The following is a 25,231-nucleotide window of genomic DNA, read 5'->3' as shown; positions in this document are numbered from 1 at the left end:
TATAGGAATATTTTGGGGATCCATAATAGGGAAGAAGACATTGAAATGTTAATTTCAACGAATAAGGTCGTGTATTTGAGTGTTTTATGTGTGTATCTTGAAAACTTGCCTCGAGATGAGTCAGCCTTTGGCTAAATGTCTCGCTAATAAAGATACAAAAAGATATCACGCGAAATTTATATGTTGAAAATTTCCACTCCTTATGCCAGGAAGAGCAAAATTCCGCTACTAAGGGGTTCACTTTTGGGCATTTTACCCTAGACAAAGAAGGTTGACGGACTTCTTACATTTTAGTGATTTTAACTGTAGAATTGGAAATATCTAATAATTCTAATTCTCAGATTACAAAATAACCAATCAACCCTGAGACAGTTGTGTTCTAACATTACAATAATATCAAATATTTTAAATTTCAACCAAGTAGCAATGAACCATACCGTCAAGCAAATGGCGCAAAACATTCTAATTGCTCATCAACGAGACTTCAGTTTCAATTAGAAATTCAATCAACGCCACTTCGCCACTGAATGCATTAGCTATTCAGAAAACGGTTCACCCCCACTACCATATCAAGAACCTTTAACTTGCATAACGTGACTCGTTTCGTTGAACAATGCATGCAAATTTGAACACTCCAGCGGCCATTTACCGTTTTGTTTGCCATACAAGCGTATCTCGTCAACTCGGCTGCAATCAAAAGGTGGTGATGGTGGTAATTTTCGGTTGTCCATCTAACTGTCAACCGGCAATCGTCATTTGTGAAACGGAATGAATAAAATATGGTCCCAGCAGTCAGTAGAGAGTAGCAATCTGTGCTGTTTTTAAGAGTGATTTTTAAACGGTGGGTATCAAGTCACTTCTAAATACCGACAGTCGTTATCGTTCTAAAAGGTGATTATTTTAATTACTGAATGCATTTATCTATCTCAGAAACAGTTGGGCGAGAGCTGTTTGCAAAGCTCTTCTAAAGCGCCGGGAATTAAGTCGATGTGCCAAGAACGATGATTACGGCAGCTTATTTATCGATTCAATTATGCACAAATTTATTGATTCTTCAACTGAATGCAACTGTCATTCCCACAATCGCATTTGCGTTGGAACTCGGAGACCAGCTTTAGAATGTGGCGGCAATGGTATCATCGAGTAACTGACGGCATCGTTGAAATGCAGTGAAATGGATGCTCAGATCCTTTCGAATAATCGTACCAATCTGGTCTGGAGGAAATGTGGAGCAAAACTGGAGCAAGTTGATTGCTGGATCGAGAAGTAAACCGAGTAAACATGTCGAATTGAAGGAAACAATTTCTTAGCATACATGGGAATTTGTCATGTCAAGCAGTTTGGACATGCAGATTTAAACTTAAATTGGTTTGTTCAACAGAACTTTACTGGCTTCCTACCTTCGAGTAACAGTTTTGCCCCACTATCCCTACGCTGTGCAGTTCCATAGCATAACTGTGGTGAACGGATGCTACCGCAATCGTAAGAGCACTGAAGCTGTTGGAGTTATAGAAAATCTATTCTGGATGATGCAGTCGCTTTTCAATTGATATGCATGCAGTCAGGCCATCCAGCACTAACGCTCTGCTATAAGAGACTTTCTCCGAGTCAATTGAAGAAAACCATTCCAGCAATCCGAACTTGGCACAGTATTGGATGATGTCACACTGAATTTCTGCGCTAAATTTCCATTCTATGAATAATAGCTGAGATACTAGTGAAGCAAGACGGATTCGATTGAAGGGTTAGAATCAGTATTACGGCAATAAATTTTGTAATTGTTTGTAAGGAAACATTAATAGGTCAAATGTATTGATCTATCTCGTAGGTTTGGTACGAGATAAAACAGATTGGTAGGTACGACGAGATTGGTAGGTATGATAAAACATAACCAAAGCAATCGTTTATAATCAATTTTACAATCATATCAGCCTCTTAAACGGCAACCACCTAGGCGACAATTAACAGATCACGTTTTGAAGCTTGGAACATGGAACTGCAAGTCGCTAGCTTTCGCAGGTTTCAATAGGATAATCTACGATGAATTATATCCCCACATCTTCGACGTCGTAGCGCTGCAGTAAATCTGCTGGCAGGACTTCTACCAAAGCTGTGGCACCACCAACGAGCTGGGAACCGACTTCATAGTACTGAGCAAGATGCGCCAACGTGTGATTGGGTGGCAGCCAATCAACGCAAGGTTGTGTAAGCTGAGGATAAAAGCCCGTTTCGTCAGCTATATCATCATCAACGTGCACTGCCCAAACTAAGGGAGACCCGATGACAAAGAAGAAGTATGCTATGCACAGCTGGCGCAGACATACGATGGATGCCCACTGCAGGACGTCAAACGTCCATGTTTTATGGCCGTATAAAGTCACCGGAAGAATCAGAGTAGTTTACAGCGCGAATTTTGTCTTCGTTTGCAGACTACGGGGACTTAAGCTAGTTACGAAGTCCGTAATAAGCCCTATATGCAGCTGCAAAACGCCTTTTCACTTCGTGGATAACATCATTATCGCACGTCACTACTGTTCTAAGATACATAAATTCTTCTACCACCATGATCTAGCATAATTTGCCATAATTCATTCCGTTCCACTGAATCGTACGTCACCTTGAAATCAATAAACAGACGATATGTCTGCATGTTGTGCTTCTGGAATTTATCAAAGATTTGTCTCAGAGTAAACATTTGATCCGTCGTTGATCGGCCCTCACGAAAACCTGCCTTGTATTCGCCGACGTAGGACTCTTCAAGCGATCTCAATCTGTTGAACAGAATACAGCAGGGCATAATTTTATACGCTGAGTTAAGGAGGGTTTTTTCTCGGTAGTTGGTGTTTTCCAGTCTGTGCTCTTTTTAAAAGAGAGGTAAATGAGGCCGTCCAACCAGCTAGCACGCAATTCCTCGTCTTCCCATATTTTCGACATAATGTCGTGCAATAAATATGCCAAGGGATAGCGACTTACCTGGCACTTGAAAAGGCAGTTCGAAGTGCACGATGGTCAGTTGGGTCGGTCAGTAGCAGACTATTCGAGTCTTTCACAGGCATCGTTGCATTCTTCTTCGTCCCGTTTAAGGTGACTCGGGGAGGCACTATACATCGTGTTATTTTTCCTATCTTTTGTCTCTTTCTAGCATTGCCACCTCGTAATTTTGGAGCGGCGTATTTCAGTTTTCAGTTGTTTGATGTAACTGTAAAAGTATCAGCATCAGGCCTGGTAGCGGGTCACTTTTTAGTGACTTGGTCACTTTTCGGGCTAGTCACTAAAAGTCTCTTTTCGACCTCAAGTCACTAAAGTCACTTTTTTCGCAAAAAGTCACTATTTTCAACTATTTTGAAACTATTGACTAAGATTTTTGTATAAAGCGGAAGCTGTTTTGTTTATGGCGGAAATTGAAAATTGGCGGAAATGATCTTGGAAAAATGATCACTCTGAAACATAGCCAGCCATTTAACTCGCTGCTCCTATTGGCATTTAACCAGTAGCTCATTGAAGGTGTTTTACGTCACAGTTTATAAATTGGTATACAGTCATGCAAGCAGGAGACCTGTCGATTTAGTGTTTTTTTTAACTCAAACTTTATGCAGTAGGGGAAGGTGAGAAGACTTGATTCTCCCCTGTTTTACCAAGAACTAAACTGCCCATGATCGCATATTTGTTACACTCCACAACAGTAATACAGGTTTTACTATCTTGCTTATCTATGGTAAGCTGGAAATGATTGAGTTTGTGGGGAGGATTAACAAACGATTTACAAAATCAACCAAAATGCATATGTTACAAATGCTATCATTTTTTCACAGCACAAATCCATAAATATGCTAAATGATCTTCACTGATAAAAATGCCATTATTCCACCACAACTTCAGGATATTTGAATTTTGAGTTGTTGCCTCAATTTGAGGAGACTTTATCTCTCATTAGGTATCCATATAAACATTTGTCTAAAAAATTCAAGAAAATATAATTTGTTCTCAAGCGGCTTTTTTACAGATGTAATGAAGGGTTTGCTCTAAGCAAATATTTATTGAGTAGATATCATAGAAAGGCGATCAAGTCTCTCCAATTTTGAAGATTGCATGCGCTGTCGAATTCCATAGCAAAAATCGTTCATTAATACGCACCTCAAGTCGGAAAATCTGCGTATTTTGGAGTTAAAATATTTAAAAATTCAGAGAGCATGTTCCTATTTACAAGCAGGAGGTCGAACGTTCAATCCCAAGCTCGTTGTACATGAATCTTCATAATTTTTGTATCGTTTTCTACCAAAACGATCCTACTGTTGTTCCTGTTGCACTAAAAATTCCAAAAACATCCGTGGCACCTATGACAAATCGTTAGAGTTCTCTGCATCTTTCTTAAGTAGGCAGCTAATCCAATGATCGTAATTTTCACTTATTCTCACGAGAAGGGAATGCTCATTCACGCAGATATTCGCCGAGAAATAATTTTCAGGAAAGAAAAACAGGTGTTAAGAGTGATAACCATATTTCGATCACTTCCAGTGGCGTAAAAATTTGATTAGCTTGCAGACTACTCATAGTTTTAAATTGTCCTGCTTTTTACTGATATTGAGTAAAATTTCCGTGGGGTTAAAAGAGAGGGCAATAATTTTACTTAGTCTCTGAGTAGATAAAAGTTACCGAGTACGATTTTCATTTTTCTTCTGAGCTCGTTTTAAGAGAAAAGAGTGGCGAGTGAAAGATGTTTTCCGCCACAAATTACAAAAAAAATTCTCCTTCGACCCAAAAACGCTTGATTTTGTCTCATCGAACTTGCAATTGAAATTGGAAGTCACTATTTGGTCACTTTTTCTGCAACTGAAAGTCACTATTTGGTCCCTTTTTTCGTCAGCTTTGGTCACTAAAGTCACTATTTTGAGTGGCTTCGGTCGCTACCAGCCCTGCAGCATGTAAATTGCGAGTAAGCACGCGCTGGTGATACTTTTTCAAAATCATATTTGTTGTAGAAAAAAAATTAAGCATTCAATGATGAAATGATGACGATTTGATGATTGTTTGTGCTTCCCGTGTCACCTTAAGCGTCGTAGGATATCGTAGAGGAGGCGAATGTCCCTGGTTGCTGCGGCTCTCTCTCCTTCATCGGCGAAAGAGTCCGCCCACGCTCGCTTGTCCCGTGGCTCAACCAAACTACCTAGTCCTAATTGAGTGAGAACAACTTAATTTCGAGTAAACTTTCATTTCCGTGTATTTCTTTTGTTCGTGTCGTTATCAACTGAATTGATTTGGACGAGGTGTCGTCCTCCTGTTGACTGTGCTCGCATATATCATTACTAGTCTCAAAAACTAGGTACAATGAAGCTCAAACATATTTTAATATTCCAGCGTTTTTGAATACGCACTGTGCACTTTTGCGAGCTCCACTCGCGCTCAAAATGCTTTGGGATTCCATTACGAACTGAGCACATATGCGAGCACCATTCGCGATCAAAATGTTTTAGCGATTTGAATACGCACTGAGCACTGTTGCGAGAACCACTCGTGCTCCACATAGTTTGGCGTTTTTTAACACGCACTGAGCACTTTTGCTATTTGAGCAATTTTTCATACGCACTGAGCACTTATGCGAGCACCACTCGCGCTCAAAACCTTTTAGCGAATTTCACACGCACTGAGCACTTTTGCGAGCCCCATTCGTGCTAAAAATGTCTTAGCAATTGTGATATGCACTGAGCACTTTTGCGAGCAGAACCCGCGCTCAAAATATTTTTACGATTTTTCACACGCATTGAGCACTTTTGCGAGCCTCATTCGCGCTCAAAATATTTTAGCGATTGGGATATGCACTGAGTACTTTTGCGAGCAGAACTCGCGTTCAAAATGTTTAAGCGATTTTTCACACGCACAGAGCACTTTTGCATGCCCAAACGTTTTGCGATTTTTCATATGCACTGAGCACTTTTACGAGCAGCACCAGCGCTTGTAGTTTCATTGGTCATTTTTATTTATTAACATTGATCGGTCCATCCTTTTCCGATGCGGAGTTTCTTAATTTGAACAACAGCCAGGTTAACCGAAAAAAATATGTTATTGAAAAGGCCTATCATTGTTCGCGCCGCCAAATGCTTCATCGATATTTATTGCTTGAAGTCACTGTATTGCTCGCTGGTTTATTCGTAGCTAGAATTTAGTTTTGCAGACACTTTGTTAAAACGACGACAGCAATCGTTAAAAGGATTATTTTGACCAAAAACAGTATGATGAACAGGAATACGCATGTCTAGTTTTTCTAACCGGAACGTTGAGATAGTAGAAGCATAAGTAGAAGAATGCTAGTGGCGCTGTAGTAATTTGAATTGTTTTGCCAAATTATGCTTCAACAAGCTTCAATTGGCTATAGTTTATGCATCATGTTGTAGCGCATGTTTGGTTTCATCACCAACATCGGTTTGACACTTGGTACTTTGTCAGCCAGGTCGAAGTAACCGAAATGTTATTCACGCGAACAGGAACGACATTAGCAATCTTATAGGCACTTTTGAATCAACTGTTGAGATCAATGTTGTTCAAAAGTTCCGACCAATCAACGTTGCTTAACTGTATGTCAAAAACGAATAAGCGCTGCAAAAGAATCCTCCTGCTAGCCAAGGTTGGCAGACGTACCAAGGCTCATACGGTGGCAAACGAACAAGATCATTCCATAGCAAAAGTCGAAGAGCGAAACGAAGAAAATTCCGTTGAATTCGTTTGATCCGGTTAGTGTGAACGGCCAAACTAGCACACCATATTCGAGAATGCTTCCTACAAGCGTGCAGTAGAGTGTCTTTAAACTATAAACGTCGGTGAAATGCTGGGTATTATGAAACCAAGAGCCGCGTATTGCCTTTGCAAACGTTGCTGTAATGTGCTGAGCAAAATTGAGTTTTTCGTCCAGTAGTATACCAAGATCCTTGACACTACGAATACCGTGATAGAATTAGTAACGCGGACTACCACGATCAGAAAATCATGGGAACTAAATTTTCAGACAGCTGGTTCTCAGCCGCCTTTTGACCTCTTTAGTGTGAACAACACTTACAGGTTCCGAAAATGTGTTGTAACACTATTCTAGCATTGACTATACTATGTGTGAACAATACGCTTCTTCTGGACATCCCTAGCATCTTTAAAATTACCTCTATGACTAATGAAAAATGATACACAAATTTTTCCGAAGAAAACTACGGAAACCCATGCCAATGGAAACCCGTCATGTCCATGCCAGTTTGTAAAAGCCATATGTATGACATTGCACTCAGTTTTGCCCAAACCAGATGTTCTTAGTTCTCCAAACTGTATTAAAGCTTGAATCAATTGGTCTACCAGGTCAACTGCGCTCGATAGCTATCTGAAATCGACCAGTCATGTCCAACACAGGTATACCCAAACCAGATGCTCTAGGCTCTCCAATGTATTCTGGATCAATTGGTCTACCAGTTCAACTGCGCTCAATAGCTATCCGAAATCGACCAGTCATGTCCATACAAGTCCGCAGAGCCCACGCGTTTGCTTTGCAGGTCAGATATACCCAAACCAGATGTTCTAGGCTCTCCAATGTGTTCTGGAGCTTGGATCAATTGATCTACCAGGTCAACTGCGCTCGATAGCTATCCGAAATTGACCAGTCATGTCCATACAAGTCCGTAGGGCCCGCGCGTATGACTCGGGCGATGTTGACAGATGCCATCCTATAGCTGGAGACAGTTGCACTTCTTGTCCGACAAAATGAAATCGCATTGCACTTCTTGACATTCACTTCTTTATTGCGTTTAACAAACACCAGTTCAGTAACAGCATAGCAATCAAGAACTGATGACACTATGCGAAAGACCTCCAAGTCACCGGCGATCATAAGCTTTTTTTTAGATTTAATTGCAATGCGTTGACAAGCAACACAAAAAGAAATGGACCCAGATGACCCCCTTGAGGCACACCCGAAGTGATGGCAAAAGAGTCCGACTTTATTGGGTAAAATGGATATAAATGGCATCGAGTTGCTGTTGCGATTTCACCATTAAAGTCACGTAGGGTAAAGTTCGAATTCTGCTGCTTTCTCCATGAAACACCTTTATGATGATTTGCATTTGTCATAAGTATCAACAAACATTGATTAATGACGTTTCAGTATTTTTAAACTGGTTTTAAAACAGGTGTTTTTATATATAGATTATTATTATATAGATTTATCATATGGGACGACATGGCCGCGCCTCGGGACAAGATGGGTGAGGATGAGAAATTATATTAAAAGTGTGATGAATTTATTTGGAACGGCTGACACATTCCTTGCACTTCTAGGGATTATGTTTAAATGATGTTTTGCTTAAAAATGTCGTATTCCATAATGATTTGTTGACCTCTGGCTCTATGACAATATCTGAATTTGCCTAAAGCTATTTTTTACGATTAAAACCATATACGTTGATAAGAAAATTATTTTGAGCTTTTTAGTGGAATGTCTTCACGACAAGTCGAGTCAAGTACGAGACACTGAAGACGGCCTTACTGTTGAGGTCGAAATACGTATCTGTCAAGATACAATTAAGTAGTGGAATTCAATGGGATTGTATTAACTCGTCTTATGACAAGTGAAGGCCATATACGTTGTTTCAATCATCTCTGATTCAGGCAGAAACTAATTTGATGATCTTTAAAATGCATTTACGGGTTAGGCGACTTCTAATCCTGGAGATAACCTTGTTCCTAATACAGTTGGCAATACCGCCCCAAGTCGGCGTATATTTAAAGATTTCAATAATAATTGCTGTTCATCTTCTCGAATTAATAATGTAGATAGGCTATAGTTATATAAACGCATTGGTGAATATCAATTTGTGCTGAAAATGAGTAATTTTGGCGAATTTCAACTAAACCATCTTCAAATCAATATTTCTAGAACAAATGAGGTTGTCAAAGTGCGTTTTTCAGGCTATACTTATACATTATTGTTAATCATCCCTCGTAATAATAATGTGAACATAATGCTCACTTAAGGCATAATCAACGTTGGCGATCTTGCCCCACTTTCCCCTATGTCATCAGGTATGTAAAAGTAGAACGTTTTCACGGATCCAATTCACTGACGCTCCAAGGCAGTATTGTCTGTCCTGAATTTCTGGCATTATTAGATTTTTTTTCCAATTTCGTTTATTTTGTAGGCTCAGGCGTGTATAACACTTTACGGAGCCACGTTTCTTTGAGATATGCACAATCGACATAATCTTATTATTAAATTAGTAAGAGAGGGAAATAAGCCAACGTACTCGTGGTGACTCGAGGTTAGGTTTACAATGTTTAAGGATGGACGGGGATTAGGATTCGGGAATCAGGGAATCATCATAATCAAGGAATTTCAGCAGCTAATCCGGTCATTTGGCGTCGGGGACGATGTGGTGTGTCGTCGTGCTCGAAGAATGGTTCGAATGGGAGCATCTTCCGGACGGCCAGAGCTACGGCGCTCTACGGGACAGACAGACAGAGACAAAACAAAAAAAAACTTTGAAGAAAAGAAAAAAACAAATGCAGGGTTGTTACAACTACGCGGATTTCGCGATTTTCGCGGATTTCACGGTTTTCGCGGATTTGGCGCGGATTTACATAACGATTTTAGGGTTTCGCGCGGATTTGTCGCGGATTTAGTTTTAGGTGTAAATTTTATAAATAAAATCCTTAATCTAAGGAAGTTTATTTAAAAATTAGTTTGATGCGTATCTACACACTCAGTTTTTTTTTCTGCAGCTCGGCAAAATCCGCATAGCCGTGTGCCCAGCAAAACGAAAAACTAGTATCTCGTCAAAAATGAGGTTTGTTAGCTGGGTTTCGGCAAATTATTTGCTGATTTTCAGCAACTTTGACAGATATCTCGGCGAAAAACATGTTCACTGGGGCTCGGCCCCTCTCGGTAAAAGTTGAACAAATTGCTGAGATTCCGGTAAAAAATAAGTTTTATGGGCTTTATTTCAAGCTACCTATTGTTCAGCCCGTCGCCAGATCGTAGCCAGGATGTCCTGGGCTATATTTTGTTTCATACTGCGTTTCAATGATGACAGCGGTCTATGTCTATTGATGATGATGACACCACGCTTGTCACCGGCTTGCTATATTTTCACTAGAAATGTTGTTGAAAACAAATTTAAGTTTCAAGATTATTAACATTATTTTTCGGATATGTCCAATTCCTTATTTAATGGCATGCATTACACTCTCAAGCATTATTTAAACAATTGTTATGAGGGGAGGGGCGCCACTTGTTGTCATTTTTAATCCATTCTGAAACACGACGCACACAAACCATGTCTATTGAAGGACATGAACATCCATTTTCATCTTGTCAATTTCTTTGTAATTCCAAAATATTTGTCAGTTTCTGATTGGTTGTTTCTTTTACGATGAACCACTCAGCATGATATATTATATCATTCTTCAAAAGTTATCAGCAATTCTTTCATAATATTGGAACATTTTATATTTCCTTTATAACATTCATCTAGAACGAATAAGGGTTTATACAACAATTGAAAACATAAAAATGTTCTGTGATTTAATGCAGATGCCTCATTTTTATAAGTTCTTCCGCAGAAAGTCGATCAAAAATTAGAAAATGATTCTCAAAAGTTATTTCTGGTGGGTTTTTTATGATATTTTCGGATTACCAACAGAAAACGAAGAAACTTCCTAAAGAAGTTTCCACAAGGACCCTATGATGATCCTTAAATTCCTTGCACATAAATTTCAACGTAAAGAGGATTTTTGCAGCAATAAAAACCCGAAAAAAACATTTTTGGAGGAGTTTCCTGGAGCGGTGTAGCAGGAATGACCTTAGAAAATCAAAAAGAATGCCGCCTTGAATTTACAAAAGAGTTATAGCGATGATCACAGAAATTTCTTTAATAAGTGCTCAACAATAGAACCGGGAGTTTTTTCCGCTGGAAGTCACCAATCAATTTCTGCAAGATTTTCTAAAGCGATTTCCGCAGGAATTCATGGAGAAATTTCTGCAAGTATGCGCTGGAGATTTTTCGCAGGTTATTTGTGGAGAATTTACTTGAACTCAGGACAAAATTCCCAAATGAAAAAAATAATTTCCCAGGGGAATTTTTGTAAGAATACTCGGAGGAATTCCCACAGATAATTTGGAGCGACTTCTGCACTTCAGCAGATTCAAGGGCAGTTGGATTTCTGCAAACATTTCCATGAAAATTTCCGGGAGAATTTCCGGAGGATGACCCGCAGAAATTTCTGGGATGAATCTGCGCACGAAAGATCAATTTCTACAGGAGTTCTCCGAGCTTTAAAAAAAAAATTCAGTAAGAATGGTCAAACAAATTTCTGCATGAACTTTTAGAAAAGCTTGTTACAAGAATTGAAGGAGAAATAACGGACTAATTTCTGTTGGAGTTTACGCAAATTATTCTGCCGTATTTCCAAAGAAATTTCTTCTGAAATTCCTAAAAATATTCCTCTGGAATTTTGAAGGAATTTACGCTTGATTCTGACTTATAAATCAACGGAGCTTGAGCAACTATGTTAGATTAAAAAAAAGAACTTGAAGAAAAGAAATTGTGTTACAAAAATTGACATTTAACGTGTATTTGCTTAGAATTTAGATCTGGATCGCGCGGATTAGGCGCGGAATGGATTTCATGTCGCGCGGAAATGGCGCGAATTTGATTTTAGTCGGCGCGGATTCGGCGCGGAAAATATTTCAGGATCTCCGTAACAACCCTGCAAATGGAATTATTAGATCTGAACGTTCAACGGAAAACGGAATGCTGATGATCTTCTTCTTCTTATTGGCATTATATCCCCTACTGGGACATTGCTGCCTTACAGTTTAGTGTCCATTAAGCACTTCCATAGTTGTTAGCTGCGAGGTTTATAAGCCGAGTTATCATTTTTGCATTCGTATATCATGAGGCCAACGCGATGATGCATTTATTCCCAGGGAAGTCGAGAAAATTTTTCAACCCGAACATTCCCTAGACCGGACCGGGAATCGAATCCAGCCACCAGTCTTGCTTTGTAGCTGCGCATTTTACCACACGGCCCCTCCTGCTAAATGCTGATGGTACTTTTTCAAAAATCGAATCACGGAGAACGAGCAGCGTTTGTGGGTCTACAACGAGCATTTAACGAAGTTGCACCAGGTTACGATTTATTTTTTTCCCGACAGACGATTAGTAGAAATTATGCAACAGCTTATTCTGCCATGTTTAATAATTAACGATGTATTAATTGGAATAAGCATTATTAGGACGCAAGTCGTATGTTAATGTATCAAACAATAAACAATTCAAAGCGTATTATTTTTATCATTCAGTAGCAAGGAACACAGTATAATGACTTTTTTACTCGTTTGTTCCATTTTGAAAAGACAATTATGTTCCTGCTCGATTATAATATTCCAGAAAAACGGCCCATAGTGAACTCACTGTGGTTGAATTTATTCAAATAGGCTGAAGCAGGTTGACTCATTTCAAAACAAAGCCAGTATCACTCGCAAGCGTTTATGTTCCGAGCATACTAATGAATTACTCTTCGTTTGCATGCGTGATGTAGGCTATGAGTTCATTCGCCGTCGTCCGTTCCAAACTAACGTTTAAAACTATCATAATATAGGTGCGTTTACTACCAGCAGTTATATTGTCGATGACTTCTAAACTTGAAGCTATCAGCAATATGAAGCGTTTTATTGCTTTATGAATAAGTCACAAGTTGGTGAAGTCATTGTTGTAAATTTATAAATTTCGGAATTGTTATCTTTATAACCGACTTGCTAATGACACCAACTCGAACAATTTGAAACACAGAATTTCATATATTTTCAATTAAACTCATGCTGATAGCATAGAATTTAATTTACACTTTCTCCAGAAGCTGGCGTATGCCATTCGTAACAGACACAAGTATTCAAATAATGTCGCATTAAGACGCCAAGCTTGTGCTTTCCAACAATCATCCAATAATAATCCACCGTCGGTTGTCGTTTGCTGTCGAGTTGAGATAAGCATCACCTCATCATGGGTCGTTGTTTTTTGGGTATCTTAACAACGCGCGCGTCGCAAAGTTGCTGCACCACGTTTTAACGACTGCAATTACAAAACACGGCATGCTCACAGACACACGATTCGTGCTGGGCGGCTCTACCTACTAGAGAATTGGCGGGTGATTGATGGTGACAGTGTTTCTTATCTTCGGAATTCCGTACAAAGCGTTGTTGATGTAGCGTGGGTGGTTCAGCGGTATGTTCCAGATTTGATTAAGAGCTTGTCTTGAAATATGTACTAATTTGTATTTCGTAAAAGTGACAAAATCAAGAATAGATCTGCTGTCCTTAGTTGACACACATATATTATGGGTTTCTGTTTTGATTATGTTCCTGATTGTAAAATTGAATAAAGCCTTAAATTGAATTGGGCCTCTGTTTAAACTTATTTAATGCAAATGCATTTTGATATCGAACTGCTCATGAGAGTATCTGTTCCATTATTAATAACATATATCTGATTTATTTGTAATATCCGACCAGCAATATAATTATTCTTTTTTTTAACTCGTGATTTTTTAAACAGGGTACAAAGCTATGGATCATCATGGAATACCTCGGTGGCGGATCGGCCCTGGACCTGATGAAGGCCGGCCTGTTCGAAGAAATGCACATAGCCATCATCCTGCGAGAAGTCCTCAAAGGTCTCGATTACCTCCACTCGGAACGGAAACTCCACCGTGATATCAAGGCCGCGAACGTGTTACTCAGCGAGCTGGGTGACGTGAAGCTGGCGGATTTTGGCGTTGCCGGTCAGCTCACCAACACGACCTCCAAGCGAAACACATTCGTTGGGACGCCGTTCTGGATGGCACCGGAGGTGATCAAACAGTCTATGTACGACTCCAAGGCGGACATCTGGTCGCTGGGGATAACCGCCATCGAGCTAGCCAAAGGTGAGCCACCCAACTCGGAACTGCATCCGATGAGGGTGCTCTTTCTGATCCCGAAAAACAACCCCCCGCAACTGACCGGTAGCTATACCAAGCCATTCAAAGACTTCGTCGAAGCGTGCCTAAACAAAGACCCGGAAAATGTGAGTTTCTTATGATATTTCATGAATTTAGAATAACTTCAATTTGTTTTTATAGAGACCGACGGCGAAAGAGTTACTAAAGTTTCCCTTCATTAAGAAAGCAAAAAAGAACGCATACCTGATAGACTTGATAGATCGGTACAAGAAATGGAAATCACAGAAGGGAGAAGAGAGCGAAACGGAATCGGAAAATTCAGACTCGTAAGTTTCACTTCGAATATAATATATCGGTTATTGGAGTTCATCCAATTTTACTACCCTTTCAGTGAGGAATCGAAACCTGACAGCGACCTGGACGAACCATGGATAATGACGGTGAAGGGAATGCACTTCAACAACTTTAACAAAGGATCGATGGACGACCCGCTGGGATCACCGGTGAAACACAATGGCACGGGCAACAATATGATGGTACTAGGGAACGCGAGGGACCGAGATCGAGATAGGGACTACAATTTGAACCAACAGAAAACGAGTCAGGTAAGTTTGGTTGCAAAAGCAATTGCTTGGAGACAGGGACAACCGTCTAATTATCATCCTCAATTTTCCAACAGCCACGAACACCCACGTCGCCATCACATCAGTCGCAGACGACGTCCGCGCTAATATCTTCCAACAGTAACAGTAACAACCGGAAGCAACAGCTAGTCTCGGATCGGGAACCAACGTCACCCCAGAAGGACATCGGTGGCCACTATCCGAACGAGCGGACAAGTCTGGAACGGCAACGGGAGAGCGAAAAGGAACGCGAACGGGAACGGGAACGAGACCGGATAGAGCGGGAACGGGAGCGCGAGAGGGAGCGGGAGCGGGAAAGGGAGCGAGAACGTGAACGGGAAAAGGAAATCGAGCGGGAGAACAAGGAAAGGCGAGGTTCAAAGGAGGTGAGTTTGGTGGCGATGAGCAACATGGTGGGTATCACGGATGATTTGCAGAGGCCTGGATCTAATGAAAATGCAAAGTTGTTATAAATTCTAAATTTTTAATAATAGAAAACAACATTGATTCAGTTCAAGCATAAAATTTATTGAAAAAAAAAAGAAACGGAAAACTGGCTCTATCCAAAGTAAGAGTGGGGGATATGGATTTTTCCAAATCCGATTTTTATTCTTTTGAAAGCGCACAATTTGCATTACTTTCAATTGGAAACCGTTTTTTTTTCTCTGTTTCTGTCCCCGCCTCCTTAATTTTTTATAGAAAAATGAAAAGGCAAAAAGGGAACTTTCATGGAAAATAAAAGCTGTATGCGATTTCATGTTTTAGATGTCAGTTTCAATTTATTGCACATAAGTATTGATGCGCGTAGTAAATCCAACCCTAGGAGAATCATGCCGAAATGTTGGTTGACTTGCTGGAACCTTAAAAAGTACTTCAAAGTACTTGAACCATTGTTTCAACGGGTCAGATGGAGTGATTGATGAAGCTTCCTCCGGGTGGATGACTGACGGTAACACCACTAATCTAAATTGTAATATCTGCTTCATTTTTGTGTTTTTTATCACTTTGAACTATCACTATTCTTCGCATATATTTAATATTAAAATAATTTAGAAATTTAAACATCATCCTTTCTTGACTGCCTTTCTTGCGAAATTGATCAAAGAACCCAAGATTCTTTCATTTGGTTTTCTGAAATAGAAAGAGGCGCGTTGCTCTCTGTCTTATGACGATCACGATCTTTTCTAGTACTGCATAGGGCCAACGTAAAAGATCTCCATCCTAGGCGGCTGCTCGCTTTAGCCTTGACCTGAACCCAGGTCAGATTTCTGTCGACTTCCTTTATTTCTTTATTGGGGCTACGTCGCCACGAGCCCTTAGGTCTGCCTCTGCTGCGAAGCCCTTCCGAATTCCAGTCCAACGCTTGCTTGCAGGTTTCGTCTCCGCTCTTCCGTGTCATTTACGTTCTCGAATGTCTGTTGATATTGGTTTTTGATGGCCCTACGATTTAGTCCGGAACTCCCTTGCATCAAAGGACGCCCCACAGATTTGCCTGGTTCAGACGATCGAAAGCTTTTTCATAATCGATAAATACCAGATAGAGAGACTCTTGGAATTCGTTGACTAGCTCCAGGATGATACGGAGCGTGATAATATGCTTCACACATGATCCTCCGGGACGGAATATTGCCTGCTGCCGTCGCAGAGTCGTGTCTATTTTCTTCTGTATCCGATTTAGAATAACTTTGCACAGAACTTTGAGAACAATGCACAGTAAAATGAAGCCACGCAAATTGCCTCACACAGTCCGATCCTCTTTCCCTTGGGACCTTCACTAAGACGCCCTGCATCCAGTCGGCCGGAAAAGTCGCAGTTTCCTAGATATTGCAGAATAATTTAAACAACTCTTGTGCAGATACCATGGACCAGCTTTGAGGATCTCTGCTGAAATGCGAACAACCTCAGGAGCCTTGTTGGATTTCATGCTTCGAATGGCTGCTTCAATCTCCTACAATGATGGAGCTTCTGAGTTTACGCGGGTAATGCGTCGTATCCTTGGCATTTCGCCCATTTCGCCGAGATGTTGGTCGTGCGCCGAGATGGTGGTCGTGCGCCGAAAATTGAAGAAGTTGTTCGAAGTGCTCGAACCAACGTATCAGCTGATCAGTTGGGTCGGTGAGTAACCGACCTGTCGCACTGGCATCCTCGGATTCATCCTTGCTCCACTCAGACGTCGTGAGGTATCGTAGAGGAGGCAAATATCGCCAGTTGTTGCAGCTTTCTCCCCTTCGTCGGCCAGGGAGTCCACCCGCGCTCGCTTGTCCCGTAAGCAGCAGCGTTTAACTTCCTTCTCTAGAGCCGAATACCAATAATGGGACTCGTTCTTACCTGCTCTGGTTCTTGTCCGTTCTATCGCGGCCTTTGCTTCTCATCGCTCCACAATTTTCCGCCAGGTTGCATCAGTATTCCACTCCCTTCGCTGAGTTCGCAGCTCACCCATGTTGCTCTCGCTTGTTTCGTTAAAGACATTCTTGATGGTCGTCCACTGCTTTTCTATGCTGCCGCCTTCTAGAACATCCGCTGCCCGAGTTCCAAGTTCTTCGATCTCTTCACAGCTGGATTATCTAGTACCCGTAACACTGGGTAGACACCTTTACGTGGTGTGTTACGGGGTAAGATCTACCACGGTTACATTGCCAGCTATATCCAACTCCGTGGTACTTATGAGGGTGTCCGGTGGCCTCTCGTTAAGTAAGTACCATATCAACACTTCCTTCCTCTCCCTAGCTACGGTGAAGATCGGCGTGGCCAGGAGTAGTAATCCTTATGCTTTTGTTATTTTTGTCTAAGACTGGAATCAAGGACCACTCCCCTGTTTAATTTCTGATAGCATTCTAGATAAGAATCTCAAAAGTAAACTATGAGTATTACTGGTGTCCAATCTACGAATTACACCGTAACAATGCTAATGCTAATGCTCTTCACAGCTGGATCCCCTAGTCGGCGTGTGTTGAATTGCCGTCAGGCTCTTCTCCCGCCGCTGAATCCGAGCAATGCGTAATCGTATCTCGCCAATTAGAAGGGGATGGTCAGACGGATGTCAGTGTTGCGTTTATTCCGGACATCAAGAAAGTTCCGTCTCTATTTTCGGCTGATTTTCAGTTTGTCCATCACGAGAGACACACGTGACTTTATGCACTGGTCGATGGGGAAAGAGCGATTCTCCAATCACCATGTCGTTATTGCCACAGAATTCTGCAAACAGCCCACCATTTTCACTCATTTCTCCAAGACCATGACGTCCCATGACACGCTCGCGATATTCGCATTGGAGTCGCTCATTTAGATCTTGATGTCACCTTTCGAAACTTTATCAACGACGGCATTCAGTTCACTGTAGGAATTCTCCTTGTGTTCCTTACCCGTGCTCCAAATCTAACAATGATTATTCTCTCATTAATTGGTTTCCACTTGATGAGCGCCGCCTGAGCCTTGGCGCTGTGCAGGAAACCAACCCGGTACCGGGGAGCGTTGTTCCCTCGACTACCGGAATATAACGATACCTGTCCCAAAGATAGTTTGTGTTCTCCAAATTTTGGCCTACGGGATTTATTCAGTCCCAGGATTCCAAGTTTCATGCACCGTACCTTGGCTGAGCTAACGTTAAAATATTCCATGTTTCAATTCGTCCCCTTTGTTTTATGACAAAAGTCGTCGCCGTTATTTCAGTTCTAGATCTCTCCGTTGGTTTCTCGAACGGTTTGTTAAGTTTCGGGGACTGTAGCTTGTTGGTCCAAGGCTCTCTATATCCACCGGCAGTGTTGTCCTACACTCAACGCAAAAAAATCTGCTCTTTGATTTTACTCCAGTGTATTTTCAGTGCGCGCGCTCCTTTGGCTCTGGTGTGCATTTTTTCAATAGTTTGAGTACGAGTTCGTCCTCCTGCTGCGGATTAGACACTGGTTCGAAGCGACCAAAGCCACAAAAGTCAATCTTTCGATCCGGATGCTTCAAAATTGTTTTCAGCGTTCGACTAGAAACACCGCGCTGGGTGGCTACTCGCTTCACAAGCATGCCGGCTGTTTCCGGGTCCAAATTCGATCTACGTACGTACCTTCCAGTTTCACAGTAGCCATGCAATAAGTGGAGAATGTTGAATGTTTCTGATATCTTGGTAGCCAAATGGCGTCAGACGTTTCCAGAGGAGAGCCAGTTAAGGGCTGAAAGCCTCTTAAATAAAACAATAATAATAATAATGACGTCGGACGGCCGTACCAAGATCGACATAGGCCCACGGATCAAGAAAGCAAGGACTGTCTTTGCGAGTTTAAGAAATATCTGGAAAAACAGGCAGATAAGTGAACGCACCAAAATTCATATTCTCAACTCTAACGTGAAATCTGTATTGGTATACCTTACCGAAATATGGTGTGTAACAGTGGAGAACACTCACCGGCTGTAGGTGTTTATCAACAGAAGCCTCACGTTAGACTTGAGAACTTTCCAAGGGCTGAAAGCCTCTTAAATAAAGACAGTAATAATAATAATAGTTCTAATTTTGGTTCGTTCATCCGTCTGCCTGTTTTTTTTTCAAATATTTTTCAAACTCGCCATTGCTTACTTGATCCGTGGGCCTATGACGATTTTGGAACTGCCGTCTGACGCCATTCGCCTACCAAGATATTAGAAGCTTTCAACATTCTCCTCTGATTGCAAGTACGAAACCGAAATTGATTGCGAGTAGCGAAACTGGAAGAGGTCACCGTGTTTACATTACCAAAGGCGAACTAGTAGATGTTACAGGATGGAATTTCTGGTTGGCAGATTTAGTAAGAAACTTGTCAGTACATTCAAAGTTAATTGCCTATATGCCTGGTACTAAGCCACCCGGAGTGAAATTAATTACTATGTCTGAAACTCGATTATGCATATGTACAACATGTGATAGATTTAATTCGGAAAAGGTATTGGTACCCCAGTACTGGGGTCGTGGGATCAAAGCCCACCGAAGGGGCGGTTACCCTCCAATACCTTTTCCGAACTAAATCTATCACATGTTGTACATATGCATAATCGAGTTTCAGACATAGTAAGAAACTTGTATTGGGTTTCTTTTGTATTGGATTGTTGTTGAGTTATCAAATCTGGTGGTTTTTTGGTTGGCATTCTGGTTGCGCTTTCAAAGTTGGCGAGAAGTGTCATCCAGTCGAGAAGTTACCTGTTAGCTCTGATACTACAGACCGGCTACTTGACGATTAATCATCTCCAGGAAGTCCTTATGTTTTCCCTACATCATCGGCTTCAGACGCATTGATCCCACGATATGAGTATCTACAATCACCCTTGGGTTTTCAGATTCAGACTACTCGGTCAATTGTCTCCACGCTTCTTTAAAATTATTGTCAAAGATAATTTTGGCGTTGATTACCCGGCGGCATCACCGATTAGAGCCCTCTCTAGATGATGAAGTTGACCGTATCCAAATCACATCTGAAAACAAGGCCTTAAACTTTGTTCTAGTTTGATCAGGTCCGAATAGTTTATCGCAACCTAATCATTTATTGTGGAGCTATTTTCACAGTTTTAAACTGGTTCACAAATTTAAGATATTCTTTGTTACAGGTATCCAACCATCGAGGGGACAGTGAGGAGAAGATCAGCAGTTTGCGACGAGATCGCGAAATTAGTCACAGCAATGGTAATCCCAGAAGCAACAGTATTACAAATGTAAATAACAACTCCAAGAGTCGGACAAATAGCGGTTGCTTGAAGTCGATCATTTTCCCCCTGCTATCGGAGGTATGTACATTCGGTTCATAATTCTTTTCTGCAAATTACAAACTGATGATCACCGATTTTTTTTTATTTCTATAGATGCAGCGAAGTTACTCCAGTTCCAGCAGTGCGGAGCTGAGTGACCTGCGGATCGCGTTCGAGAAGGCCGAACTGACCTGCCCCGGGGTGAACGATTTGTTCGTGAAGGAAATCATCCACAAACTGGTGCCCGGTTTCTCCGAGACCCGGATCAATACGCTTATAGACAAAGTGACGCGGTAGGTGCTGCTCGCCTAATCCCATAATTCTAAAGCTGGTGGTCGACGACGGGCGGTGGTGTGGCTGCATCCGGGTTGTTGTTGTTAACGTATATTTCGGAATATTTCGGGTGATGGTCTAGTTAGATTGAAATGGAAGCCTGCGGCGAGTCGAACTAACACACTGCTAAAATCGCAGGAATAAAAATACGGTGCTGAGGGCTGGACGGGAACCGAAGGCTATTTAGCTAGTAACGATGATTATGTAGTTTGTTTTAGTGCTATTTTACTATTCTTGATTCTTTAAAGGATGAACACATTACTGTTATTGGCTTTGTTTCTTTCTCCACTAATGATCGATAACTTTTCATAACTGACATGTATAATTCAGTCTTTTAGTCGTGAATTAAATATAATAATTAGTTCCTAATATTTATGCTAATTGCACATATTTGAATTATAGTTTATTCGGTATAAAATTGCAAATATTTTGAGCTCGTGAATCCTACCCAATAACAAATCAAATTCATCTATTAGACATTGATGAAACAATTGATTTTGATTTATTGTGAGATTAGCGCACGGGTTAAGTGGATCATGGAATAGTTGAATATTTTCCAGCCAGCATGAGACAGGAGAATTCATGTGTTGTGTATGGTTGAATAGTTGACGAAAATATTGCACAACGTTCGCATGTATTTCGACAGATATAACCAATGGTTTTTGTCACGAATCACGATATGTCAAGAACATCATTTTGGATGACTGCCTATGCAATCATGAGCAGTATTTTCTACATTTTTGCGATCGTCTTGGGGTGTTGCCACCAGGCGAAACCTTTTAATTTTAGATTATTCTGCGATATGTTCCGTCTGTGTTGAAGGGTAGCTGTGAAAGTTGAGTACACCCCATTCTGTTTTTACACGGATTTTTTGCAAAGTTGCTCCATTTTGCATGATTCGTCGAGAAATCATAAAACATTTTTTTACACGGATTTTCAAATTTTGAACTGAAAACTTTTTTTACACGGGACGCATCCCCCGTGTAAAAAAAGAATCGGGTATACAGTGGGCATAATAGAACTACACCACAAACAAACAGACATTACACATGGTAGGTACATTTTTCGATAAAATTCATCGTCGTGCAAAAACTAACGACATCTGTTGTTTCCACCGACTTGCGCACATCACGATCCAGGTGGCGGTAGCGACCAAACGTTAAACTCAGATCGAACCGATTTACGCGCCACGGGCGATCACTCGGTCCACTATAATGAGTATTTGATTTCATCAGTAAATCAGTGCGCGGTTCACCCCTATACGCATTATGATTCTTTCAACTTGTGTTCTTGGAAAGTTACTGGAAAAAGCACGTGATATCATAGATAGCCGATTTGTGGCTTTGTTGGTTTATAACCTTAGAAATGAGCACAACTTGCTCGTTGGAAAACATTGGTATGCTCGTCATAACAATATTATAGATTTATAATCTTCCTCAAGTTCTGCGGCCTTCTTGGGGCCCTCCTTAGCCGTGCAGTAAGATGCGCGGCTACATAGCAAGACCATGCCGAGGGTAGCTGAGTTCGATTCCCAGTCCGGTCTAGGAAATTTTCGGGTTGGAAATTTTCTCGACTTCCCTGGGCATAAAAGTATCATCGTGTTTTAGGGGAAAAAGAAAAAAAAGTATGTGATTGTAAATCAATAGTTACTTGATTGTTTTCAATAGTTTCACTATGTAACTTAATATAACTATTAAGTTGTGCCAAATACGGCTTCTTGTTGTAGAAACAATTCTATGAATGTGGAAGGTGCAAAATTTGATGGAGCTCTATACTGCCGGTGGGCGCATAATTGTCCTATGTGTACAGGGAATCCCAGCAAACATGGGACAATTATGCTTCCACCAGCAGTACAGCTACCATGGGAAGGAAAGAATTAATGAACACTAAGCTGCGATCTTCGTCAAATAAACCAAGGCAACATTTTTCATTGTACTAACTAGAGTAATACGCCCTAGTTACGTTTCGCTGAATTGTGGTAACTCACCTCACTAACCCTATTCTACGGCACATTTCCTTAGCACCGGTGGTGGTATTCGTCGACAGATTTAACCACAGTGATTCTTCTTTGTAATAACCAACCACAATACGGCCTACCCGCATTGTGCGTTTGCGTTTTTCTTTCCATTTTTGTCCCCTTTTTTTACAGAGATTCCAAAGTGAAGCGATAAGCGATCCCTAACTGTGTGTGATTGGTGTGGACCCATAATCGTAGTGGTTTGAGTAATTTGAGTATTCCAATGCAAGACGATCGAACGGTGTGACACGCGAATCAATAGCTACGACTCACGTTGACCGAAGCGTGCATTGTTGACCCCACGAAAGAAATATATGTACTAAATGTGTCAGTTATGGAAATAATAAGGGACGATGTTTGTAAATATCTTTATGTATTTTGATAAATCATTAAAAGATTAACAAGATTATTTATTTTAAAATTCTTGTTTCGTAGTTACATAGTCTTCTCCGACTTTACTGTCACTATTAGTTAGCAATCCTAATTGGAGATTTTCTCATTCGTGGTATGCATGAAACAACAATGATAAAATAGCAGCGTAGTAGTTTCAAACCTGCAATCTGACGACTTATGACAATATGTCTTTTTTGAACACATCAGTAGTAGTCTGTAGTAGATTAGCTATATTGGTCATTCTAAAGAGTGGAGCAAATGGTCATCTTTTTTGAGTTGCACTCTTAACGGTAGAGTATCGTGTAGTCCACAGTTCAGTAAATCACTTTTTGACATTCTGGAACGCTGTTACTATCATCCTTATGTAAATATTCTGTAAAAACAATTATTAGAATTCAAAATTTGCGTTGTTGCAAAGTAGGGCGCATCAACATTCTTCCATTAGTTTAGCTTAGAGTTGGTAAATTTCATAACAATATTTTTGGGCAAATGATTCTAAATTTTACTTTTCTTTTTTACCCAGACGAAACCCTACATCGTCGTCCAAGATGACCGTTCTTTACTAGAGTGCGTTTATTCGTACACAAACCTGAGCAGATTTGTTCAATGTTTGGCATTCCATCATTTTCGATTGTTGTTGAAAATATTTTGATCGCAATTTTATATACTTTGCTAGTTTGAATTTTGTTTTATATTACATATTTTTTCCTGTTTCATGACGCTTTTGCATTTTTGTTGATCAAAAATTGTTTTTTTTTTGTCACTGATAAACGAGCGAGCTAGGAAAGCTGTCCATTACGGCGACTGCAGTGAACTTAGTCAGCAGCTGATGTTATTAAGCTAAGTAGTTAGTTTCGTTGAACAACTTCCCTTCACATCCAACGTACGTATGACCATAATAAAAGAAATGAAAGAGACAGGAATATTATGTGAAAAGTACAGAAACAGATAAATAGTTATCAATGTAGTCTAGCCAGGAGGGGAATTTATGGATGCAGGCGTGAGTGTTATAATAATTTTATTAAGAATTCTTCAGTATGTAACGATGACTGTAAAACAAACGGTGGAGTAGGAACTAGCTGTGAATGTGTAGTACGAAATGTTGGCGATGGGAAGGAAAATAGAAAGGCAAATATGAAATATTTAAATTGATACATACGGAAGGATACTAATTTAAATAGGTATATACAACTGAAATCCATTTCAAGATAGAAAACAAATCAACAAACACGCAAACAGTTTGATTTTTTTGCAAAACTAAACAGAAACCCAAGTATAAACTTCAGGAATCAAATGAACAGCTAGAGCACTGTTAATAATAATTAATATATAAAAAAGAATATAGCAGCAACAACAAAAACAAACCATCAATAGGCTTTCAAAATCCAGAACACTTTTGGAGTGTTGAAATATTTCAATTGCCGGAAACAATTCATGTTATCACGTGCACGAGTAAAAATATGTATAAAGTGATACAAATCAGCAAACAAGAAATCGCTGATATTTTTTGATGCCCAACAAAAGAATAAACGGATATCCAATAAGAAAACTTGTTTTCGAAAACGATTATTGGTTTCCTCAAGTAATAAAATAGGTCATGGCGTTCACATTTGTAACGTACATATTCCAATGTTGTCGAGTGACGTGCTAGTTGAACAAATTCCTTTGAAATGTTTGGGTACTGAATCCGGAGGCGAAAGAATTAATAATAAAATCAGTCGTAAATTAAATCAAAGTTTGTCTGACTTAGTTTTCTGCAAAACATATCCCAATTCCTAAAGATCTACTTGTTTTTTCGTAAAAGTTTTATTCGTTGCGATATTAACAATAGTTATTACAATAATTATTCAATTTTACATTAGTAGATCGTTGAGTAAAAGTAGTCTCGCCCGAGACGAGCCAGCCTCGAGCTGAAAGTCTCGTAAATAAAGACATAAAAAATCAGTTGTGTTCACGGGATGATAGTAGCCAGTTAAAACTTGCGTTCGATAGTTTCTTCCATCCCGACGCAGTTAAGACATTCTCCATAATCTGCGCTTCCGATAGTATGGTAGGGGAGGTGTACCTGTTTTGACCACCTTAGTGGTGAAAAATGCATATTTTCCAAAAGCTATTGATCAGTTTCCACAGCAAAGAAGCGTAAGGGATATATCTCCTGTAACAACTAATAAAACCCTCGGAAATTGCTTTATTTTCGGAG

At 40.4% G+C, this 25,231-nt stretch overlaps 1 protein-coding gene across 8 annotated transcripts in view; it reads left to right on the top strand.

The window, feature by feature from the left end:
• Nucleotides 1–24,766, top strand: part of LOC134212317 (serine/threonine-protein kinase 26) — a 234,433-nt gene extending 209,667 nt beyond the window's left edge. For 7 of the 8 annotated variants that reach the window (XM_062690064.1, XM_062690065.1, XM_062690062.1 and 4 more), the window contains 7 exons: nucleotides 13,581–14,090; nucleotides 14,146–14,291; nucleotides 14,357–14,570; nucleotides 14,645–14,974; nucleotides 20,151–20,327; nucleotides 20,403–20,581; nucleotides 23,555–24,766. In XM_062690064.1, the coding sequence (XP_062546048.1) occupies nucleotides 13,581–14,090; nucleotides 14,146–14,291; nucleotides 14,357–14,570; nucleotides 14,645–14,974; nucleotides 20,151–20,327; nucleotides 20,403–20,581; nucleotides 23,555–23,597 (1,599 nt within the window). In that variant the 3' untranslated portion in view covers nucleotides 23,598–24,766. Of the gene's footprint in view, nucleotides 1–13,580; nucleotides 14,091–14,145; nucleotides 14,292–14,356; nucleotides 14,571–14,644; nucleotides 14,975–20,150; nucleotides 20,328–20,402; nucleotides 20,582–22,770 lie in introns of all 8 variants that reach the window. The other variant, XM_062690061.1, reaches the window with a different exon arrangement.
• Nucleotides 24,767–25,231: the final 465 nt, after the last annotated feature.

This window comes from Armigeres subalbatus, chromosome 2, assembly GCF_024139115.2.
Source record: "Armigeres subalbatus isolate Guangzhou_Male chromosome 2, GZ_Asu_2, whole genome shotgun sequence".
NCBI lineage: Eukaryota > Metazoa > Arthropoda > Insecta > Diptera > Culicidae > Armigeres > Armigeres subalbatus.
Note: the sequence above shows the minus strand (reverse complement) of the source record. Positions and strands in the feature narration are given on the sequence as shown.